The sequence below is a fragment of the Nycticebus coucang genome, chromosome 20 (assembly GCF_027406575.1).
Source record: "Nycticebus coucang isolate mNycCou1 chromosome 20, mNycCou1.pri, whole genome shotgun sequence".
Lineage (NCBI taxonomy): Eukaryota > Metazoa > Chordata > Mammalia > Primates > Lorisidae > Nycticebus > Nycticebus coucang.
In genome coordinates this window covers 17,131,200-17,141,023 of record NC_069799.1, presented here as the reverse complement: position 1 = coordinate 17,141,023, position 9,824 = coordinate 17,131,200, and the positions used below count along the sequence as shown (strand labels likewise).

The 9,824-nt window shown below is 36.8% G+C and overlaps 1 protein-coding gene across 1 annotated transcript in view; it reads right to left on the bottom strand.

Annotated features, from left to right (window-relative positions):
• Positions 1 to 1,660: 1,660 nt before the first annotated feature.
• The window catches only part of LOC128572477 (zinc finger protein 679-like), a 108,405-nt gene continuing 100,241 nt past the window's right edge, over positions 1,661 to 9,824 (bottom strand). Inside the window, exon 5 of the mRNA XM_053572528.1 lies at positions 1,661 to 5,545. Coding sequence (XP_053428503.1) covers positions 4,599 to 5,545 — 947 coding nt within the window. The 3' untranslated portion in view covers positions 1,661 to 4,598. The remainder of the gene's footprint in view (positions 5,546 to 9,824) is intronic.

Below are 9,824 nucleotides of genomic sequence, written 5' to 3'. Positions count from 1 at the left end.
ATGACCTGGGGGAAAACCCAGATGTAGGGTGTGATGTTGACATCCATAGGCTTGTCCAGCATATTTAATCCTTCTTATTTACTAAACAGTGAGGACAGCAGAACTACATATCCTTCCAAGTTAAATCTAAGACTAATGACAAGTGTTTAAATTCCTCTATGAACCTCCTGAGGTCTGCTGAAATGCTCCTTAGTTTCTTTCTCCAACTTTTCAGATCTCCAATGGAGAATGGGACATGAACACTCACAGGCTGTCTGTTGGTAGCAATACCTTCTAAAGTAGATGTGTGGGTGGTGGACAGAAATATTTGGGGGAGTGTGAGACTCAGTTTGTGCTCAGGCTATAGCTAGTTTCCACCCTGCTATTTGACTCCTTCCCTTTTCTTTCTATGTTACAACATTCAACTCAAGACTCATAGTGCTAGAGGGTTATTTCCAAATTACATAAGGGATCCCTGGAATAAGGGATCTCTGGCCACTTCCCTTCCCCTCATTAAAAAAGATCTAACTATAATATTTTTAAGACTTCCATTCATAAACCAAAACATTCCATCTCATACCTGGTGCTGGGGTCAGGTTCTGTTATAAAGCAATATTAATTTCATCTTCTGAAGCCTGTCAATTCCAAGGGTCTTCCAATTACTTAACAGGGATCCCAAATTATATTTGTGACATTGAATCTTTTTGCCCAGTGGCTGTGTATAGGTAGAAAAAAGATGGTAGACTACCCATTGGACTGAGCATCTGCTGCTCCATTGGGCCAAATTGTTGCTGTCTATAAAGGCATCCCTGTCATGAACCAAGTATTCCCAGGGCACAATGAAGTACCCATCTCACTTGGCCAGAATTCTCTGGGCCCTGCATTTTTGCACCCAGAATCACAAGGTCAGGGACCATTGCCAGGAGGCATCCATTATCAAAAGTACACTGCCTTCATAACATCAATGCCTGGATTTAATATTCACTTGTGCCTGGGTACCACTTTATCATCTTTCCCTCACCATGTCCTCTTCCCAGAGGACTGCCTTGGTTTTCACCAGTGATCGCAATGACAGGGCTGCTGCCCATTCATGCACCCTGAGAGGAGTCTGGCGTTTCTCCCTGGGTTTTTTCAGGGAGTAGGTTTCCAGGTTTAACACAGGCCATTCATCTCCTGTTCAGTGGGAGGTAACCAGAGCTCTGTTAAGACTACAGTATGAACATAGGTTTTTAAAAGAGCACCAGTGACCCAATAGATGGATAAATCAACTGCAAATGACTCATTTGCTTGTTGAAAGTCAAGAGGCAAAAAGGGAAGCAAGAGGGGCATTGAGTCTCAAATTAGACCCACAACTAAAAATGGTTCCTGTGTGGCCAGTTTACATTTCATGAAGGAAAAAAAGCTGTTTTTTAAGTGCTGCAGTAGTTAAACATACACATTCTGTCATCTCACCTCAGCAACAAAAAGCTGAGAAGTATGGAGTGGACACAATACACATAGGAAGGAGTGAAAATGTCACAAGTTGAGGAAAAGTAGCTGATCTTTTAAAGGGTAAAGATGGCTTTTTCAGCCTTTCAATTCAAGAGAGTAACTGATGACCTTGAGTAGTGATAACAGGTTAGTGAGCTTTATCTCAACACCCAGAAATAAGCAACCATAGCTTCAGGCATGCAGAAGAAAGTATAGAGAGTTGGTTTTATTTTAACTCTGTATTGGTAAATTAACCTTGAATATTTGATAAAAATTGTTTATCAATTTAAACATATACAAAAAACAGAAGACTAAAAACGTTTTAAACATAAGTAACATAACTGAGAAAAGAATATATTGTTTAACTAAAGATGCCTTTTTCATTTTAGCCAACTTGTTCCCATACAAAGTTTTTCTAAATTGACTCTCAGAAACCTCTACATCTTACATAGACCATCTTTTACATGTGGGAGCTCTCTGCTTGCCCCAAATTTTCTATCTTAAGTCATGAGATGTTTTAGGATAGACATTTTTTTTTTCTTTTTTTAGAGAGAGAGTCTTACTTTATCACCCTTGGTAGAGTGCCATGGCATCACAGCTCACAGCAGCCTCAAACTCTTGGGCTCTTGCCTCAGCCTCCTTAGTAGCTGGGACTCCAGGTGCCCACCACAATGCCAGGCTATTTTTATTTTAGTAGGCCTGGGCTGGTTTCAAACCCACCAGCTGTAGTGCATGTGGCCAGCACCCTAACCACTGAGCAATGGGCATCCAGCCAGGATAGATATTTCTAATTAAGTTCTTTTTTTTCCTACTCAAAATTTATCTCTTTTCATATTAACATTCCTTACCTAAAATATATCTTCATATTTATGACTTCCTTCACATGTCTTCTATGCCCTGGTTCCTTCTTGAATTTTTCTTCTATTTTCAAACAAAGTAAGTTTTTTTTTTTTTTTTTTTTTTTAGAGCCTGAGGAAGGAGGCCTGTGGTATTAAAGGATTATTTATGTGTATAACTTAAACTTAAGACTTCATCCAAACAATTGGATAAGGCAGTTGGAAAAAGCTAAAACAAATGAAGACATGACCTCCCAGTGATCAGAGTTTATATAGTACACAGAAGGATTGCATTGTCCATCCTTAGTATGGAGACAGGAGAGAAAAACAGAAGTTCTGAAAATTCAGGAGAAGCAGAGGAGTAGCTCCAGTGTTGTTATTACTATCCGCTACACAAGGATCAGGAAACCCAGCAAGACAAAATATAGCTTGTTCTGAAACTGGGGTTTGTTGATCTCACAGTAGTTCCAGAGAATCAGTGGGTATGGAGAACAATGGGTCAGGATTTCAATGCGATCTGGAAGGTGAGTGAAATACTATCTTAAGGATATGGCAATATCACTTTCAGTATCTCTCTCTGATAGTGGGGCATGGTCGCAGCAGAGACCACTCTTGAGGCATTTCTTTTTCCAGGGACCCAGAGTCATAGTGAGGACAGGGTTCAGTCCTGCAGTCTTCTTGCTTGAGCCTCTAGAGTAACTCTGGCAGTAAAAACTTTCTTCCGTAGTGGTAGAAACCATTTGAAAAACATCTTTCTGCTCTTGGCCTGATGCTGGCCCTGCATTCTCTAACCCTCTCTTCACCCCACACTGGTTATCAAGACCAAAGGCCAGGTTGAAAATTCTGCTTGTCAAGTCTGAGGCCTCTTTTAAGCTTTTCACTATCAGGACCAACTGTGGGGGCTGGGGGGTTGGGTTGACGGAGAATAAGAAATAAAAAAAGAAAAGAAAAAGGAGGAGGAGGAGCAGGGAGAATGAAATCATTATCTGGAAAGCAAAGACATTGAGAGAGATGTAGGAGTAATAAATAATATGCAGCAGGCAGAGTGAACATTACAATGTCTAGAGTTCCATTACCTTATCTTGCGGAAGATGTGTATTTTTTCCCCAAATTTTGGTCCCTAAATATCTGGTGTGGGGACTAGATGTCAGGTTATATTCCCTGGGTTTTGGTTCCAAGTGAAATGAATGGCTACTAGTACCAAGTCAATGAAATAAATGAGGATACCAAGTAGATAAAAGCAGACAAAAGTCCAAAGTTTATTAAAGCATATACATTCCAGAGAAGGAAAGGGCCTACCTCCTGATGTGGAAAAGGCCCTGAGTTTAATAAGATCTTTCCAGTTTATGTCCATTTCTTAAATCTGTGTTAAGAGGGGGAGGCATAAAATATAATTTTTCTTGTAATAGTTGAGTCCTACCTTTTGTGTGTGTGTGTGTGTGTGGCATTTTCTGGCGATTGTCACAGTATTTGCAAACTGTCCCCGAGCAGCTGTAATTGCTACTAAGTTAAAGATAATGAATCACTTGAGGGTACTGTCCCCTTACTTGTATGCATGCTCCAAAGACCACTTTTGGTGGTCTTGGCCATATGTCCACTTTGTGGCCTCTCTGCCACACAAGATCCATTTTTTTTTAAGAACTAATACCTGCTCAGTCTGTGGAAGCCTTCTTGACATGTTATGTTTTCCTTCTTGGAAAACTCCTCTGGTCAATTTGTTCTTCTTACTATGGACAAAATACTCCTAGTATCACTGGACCCTCTCTCTTCTTATCCCTATCTAACAGCAAGAACACAAGTTAGAGGCTTTGTGACATTATTCTCCTGCATTAATTATGATTAGAAAGCTTAAGAAATATTTAAACAATTTATTACACTATTCATATTTGTAGAATTTCAATATGCATTCTTTAATGTATTGAACAGTGTGAGTAGTGGTTAAAGGATTTGCCACTTTCTTCACAATTGTTAAGGGTTCTCTCGGTTATAAATTTGTTGTGCATAGGAAGGTGTTAGTGAAAGTTAAAAGCTTTCTCACATTCTTCACACTTGTGGAGTTTTTCTTCAGAATGAATTCTTTTTTGTACAGAAAATTGTGATGAGTAGGTAAGGCTTTGTCACATGAGTTACATTCTTGGGATTTTTTGCTGCTATGATTTCTATTATGTTTAATAAGGTCTGAGGTCTAGTTAAAAGTTTTGCCCCATTCTTTACATTCATAGAGTTTCTCTCCAGTACAAATTATTTTATGTACAAAAAATTTGGAATACTATTAGAGGCATTGTCACATTCTTCACATTGGTAGGATTTCTCTCAAGTATGAATTCTTTTATGAAAAGAAAGGTTTGAGTACCGATTAAAGGTTTTGTGACATTCTTCACATTTGTAGGGTTTCTCTTCAGTATGAATTCTCTTATGTTTAGAAAGGATTGAAGACCGATTAAAGGCTTTACCACATTCTCCACATTTATAGGGTCTCTCTCCAGTATGATTTCTCTTATGTTCAGAAAGTTGTGAGGATCTATTAAAGGCTTTGTCACATTCTTCACATTTGTAGGGTTTCTCTCCAGTATGAACTCTTTTATGTACAGAAAGGCTAGAGTAATAATTAAAGGCTTTGCCACATTCTTCACATTCGTAGGGCTTTTCCCCTGTATGAATTCTTCTATGTGCTTGCAGGACTGAGTGTAATTTAAATGCTTTGCCACATTGTTCACATTTGTAGGGTTTGTCTACAGTATGAACTCTTTTATGTGCAGAAAGGTCTGAGTACCGATAAAAGGCTTTGCCACATTCCTCACATTGGTAGGGTTTCTCTCCAGTATGAATTCTCTTATGTAGTGTGAGATTTGAGCACCACTTAAAGGCTTTGCCACATTGTTCACATTTGTAGGGTTTCTCTTCAGTATGAACTCTTTTGTGTGCAGAAATTTGTGAGTACCAATTAAAACCTTTGTCACATTCATTACATTGAAATAATTTCTCTACTCTATGTATCATCTTATGCCTATTTAGATTTCGGAATTTTCTGAAGACTTTGAAACACTTATCACATTGGAAGATTTTGCTATGGGTAGCTGTTGGACACTCTTCAAGTCCATTATAACATTCTTTCTGCTGCTTACACTCATTCACACTTTCCCAATCTTTTGTTAAGTTTAAATTCTCAAGGCCACGGCTCCCATATCTGCTCATGTCTGTGAAGAAAATATGTATGCCCTTCTGTTGCAAATGATCTTGAGTGGAATGAGAAAATATAGCTGCAAAGATTTAAAAAGTAACAAATTATGTCATTGACTTTTTATCAGAAGTATATAAATATACATTACTATTTTATCTGTAAAATTATGCCAAGCTCATTACCAAGATGTCATAAAATAAAACACAAGCTCTAAATATCTTTTACATAGATAAATGTAACAAATACATGCTATATTTTGGGGAATTCCAAAAACCAGGTAAGAAATTGCAGCACATAGGTGAGTAGAATGTGAAAAGCCACACAAAGGGGGAAGAAAACTTTGTTATATTTACCAACCACAGATAGTCCCCCTTCATAATACAATATGCTGTCTATAAATGTAAACTCCTAAATCGTAGCTTTTTCCTAGAAAAAACAAAAAAACAAAAACCAGTGACACTATATTAATCCATCTGTTTTTTGGGGGGGCCTTTCCAAAGACAGGTTTCTGTCTAGCATGAATAATATGCTAGACAGAAATGGAATGGTACTATCCTTTATAAGACAGACTAGGGCTGTTAAAACTAAAGGTAAAATATTGTCACAGAAGCAGAGAGACTTCAGTACTACAGACAAATATAGATATACCAAGTGATGAGAAGCTCTTAAGAGAAAATGTGGGGAAAAAATCCTTTAATTAGAAAATAAACAACAATTCTACTAAAGAAATGCCCTCAGAATGCATATGAGGTTCTTCAAGTTTTCAGCATAGTCAATTTATATCAGATTCCCCCTGGATAAAGCACCATTACAAAGTTTGTGAAAGGTGGTTTTTAATCCTCAAATCTCAACCAAATATTACGACATGTGCAAAATATTAGGGTAACATAGAATAATTAAAGAAACAAAATAAATAATCTGGAATCAACCATAAAAAATAGAGATGTCTAAATTACTTGAAAAAAATTTATCTCAGGGCAGCACCTGTGGCTCAGTGAGTAGGGCGCTAGCCCCATGTACTAAGGATGGTGGGTTCGAACCCGGCCCTGACCAAAGTGCAACAAAAAAAATAGCCGGGCATTGTGGTGGGTGCCTGTAGTCCCAGCTACTCAGGAGCCTGAGGCAAGAGAATCACCTAAGCCCCGGAGTTGGAGGTTGCTGTGAGCTGTGATGCCACAGCACTCCACTGAGGGCGATAAAGTGAAACTGTCTCTAAAAAAAAAAAAAAAAAGAAAGAAAAAGAAAAAGAGCTTGTCTCAAAACAAACAAAATAAAAAAAATTATCTGAGTGATGCTCAATGAGTGCAATAGGAAGAATATGACATTGAAATAAAATCAGGAAGATGAGGGTGGCACCTGTGGCTTAGTGAGCAGGGTGCTGGCCCCATATACTGAGGGTGGTGGGTTCAAACCCTTCCCTGGCCAAACTGCAACAAAAAAATAGCCAGGTGTTGTGGCAGGCACCTGTAGTTCCAGCTACTTGGGAGGCTGAAGCAAGAGAATCATCTAAGCTCAAGAGCTGGAGGTTGCTGTGAGCTGTGACACCACAACACTCTACTGAGGGTGACAAAGTGAGACTCTGTCTCTAAAAAAAAAAAAAAAAAAATCAGGAAGATGAGTATGTCAACAAAATATAAAATCATAAAACAAAGAAATTATCAAGTTGAAGAATACAGTAGATATGACTGAGAAATACTCAAATAAGGAAAACAATATAAAATATCAAGGGCCTCACCATACTTCAGCTAGGATAAACACAAAAAGGTCCATAACAAGACAGATTAAAAGCAAAGATTTGAAAGGCACACATAAGGAGAGAATCCTAAAAGAAAGGCACACACAAGGAGAGAATCCTAAAAGCAGCAAGAGACAATAGATGTGTCATCTATAAACATGGTTTTATGAGATTATTTGTGGATTTAATTATTTATTTATTTTTACTTGTGGATTTGTAAACACAAACATTTCACATGAAAAAAAGTTGGGTGATATAGTCAAAATGCTGAAAGAATAAAACTTCAAAGCATATATACAATATCCAACAAAACTGCCTGTCTAAATAAGGAAAAATTAAAGATTTATTAAGATAAATAGATGCTGTAAGCTGCAGTAACACTAAATTATATAAAAATAAATAACTTTGTGAAAAATATCTAAGTACACCTACATAAAATTCTCTATTATTAAATGATGGTGCAAAAAATAATTTTATTCTTGCTAGAAAATTCGAAGACAATCACAAAAAGTTAACACTAAACCACTGTTAAAGGTTATATGTGTACAACATAAAAGATGTAATTGATGACATCAATAACATAGTTGAGAGCAGATGAATAAGGAAGAATTTTTATAACTAAGATTTAGGTGTATTACCAGTTTGAAATATCTTCTAAAAATTATTTGGGGAGGTGAGACAGAATATAATCTTGTGTCAACAATATAGTGCCACAACATCAGACTAGCTCAAAGCAACCTCAAAATCCTGAGTTTGAGCACTCCTCCAGAATCAGGTACTAGAGACTACAGGTGCCCATCATGACACCTGGCTAATTTTTTTTTTCTACTCTTAACAGAGACAGGGTGTTGCTCCTGCCCAGGCTGGACTCCAACTCCTAGAGCTCAAAGGATCTTCCCACCTCAGCTTCCCAGAGCGTTAGGGTTACAAGCATAAGCTACAATGCCCAGCCAAGGCATAATAAAAGTATTTTGAGGCCTAACATCTCCTATTTCATAAAATGTACTTTAAATCAAAACTGTCACAAAAGGCAAAAAATATTAAATAACATAAGGGTTTATTTATTGAGAGCTTATAATTTATTTTTAGATTCTGTATATATATATAAAAATACATAATGAAACTAAATATAGGACAGATACACAACCCTCCTGTATATGTTCAGATGAGGAGCTTTTTGCACACACGTTTATTTCAGCATCGCTCACAAAAGGCAATAGATAAAGGCAATCCAAACTTGCCTCACGAAATGAATACATAAATTTAGTTTAGGAAATATAAATAATAGAGTATTACACATTTTTTTTTTTTTGAGGCAGAGTCTCACTTTGTCACTCTTAGTAGAGTGCTGTGGTGTCACAGCTCACAGCAGCCTCCAACTCTTGGGCTTAAGTGATTCTCTTGCCTCAGCCTACCAAGTAACTGGGACTACAGGCATCCGCCACAATGCCCGGCTTTTTTGTTGCAGTTGTCACTGCTGTTTTTTAGCTGGCCAGGGCCAGGTTAGAACCCACCGGTGCCCTACCCACTGAGCCACAGGCGATGCCTGTATTAGTCAATTTTAAAAATCAGGAAATCTAACATCTCTAATAAAGATAAATATTAACATTATGATAAGTGAGAAAAAAGCTTATATTTCAAAAAAGGTACATTAGAATTAACTTATATAAAATATCTATAATAGTTACATTTGTAAAACAAACAAAAAATGGAATAGTATTTATGAAAGCTCAGATAGGCAAAATGAAGAATAGTTTTAAGTATACTGAGTTTCGCTTCTGCAAGATAAAAACTTGTACGGATCTATGTGAAATAACAATGTCAACATATATAATTATATACTCACTGTATATGATTATACAGACTGAACTGTATAATTAAAATATTAAAATATTTGGTGTGAATTTTTGCAAGACAAAATAAACAATCATGTGAAAATTAACAGCTATATGGTTTTTCTTTATCTTCAAATCACAGATGTTTCACGTAAACATAATGTATATTCACCAATAAATGTGTTAATTTCAACACAATATTTGGGAATATTCACCAACAGGATAAAATAACCATTGCCCAGCAACTGAGAGAATGTAGTATTCATAAAAGAAATACAAGTAATATTTATATAGGCAAAGAAACATAAAGAAAATTATGTTGCCCATAGACATGTAATTGATTTATATTTGACTTTTGTACAATGTCTTAAAGTATGCAGATATAAATACTGTCATACAAAATTATAATATACAAAGTGACCAAAAGATCAAAATACATAGAAAATTCGGCCCAGCACCTGTAGTTTAGCAGCTAGGGCACCAGTCACATACACCGAAGCTAGCAGATTTGAATCAATGACAACTACAACCAAAAAATAGCTGCGTGGTGTGGTGGATGTCTTTAGTCTCAGCTATGTGGGAGACTGAGGCAAGAGAATCACTTAAGCCCAAGAGTTGAAGAGTGCTGTGAGCTGTGACGATACAGTACTCTACAGAGGGTGACATGAGACTCTGTCTCAAAAAAAAAAGTAGAAAACTCATGTTATATTTTGCTTTTTAAAATATTTATATACCAACACATACGAAAATGTTTTGTAAATATTTTGATGAATTGTATAATGAATATT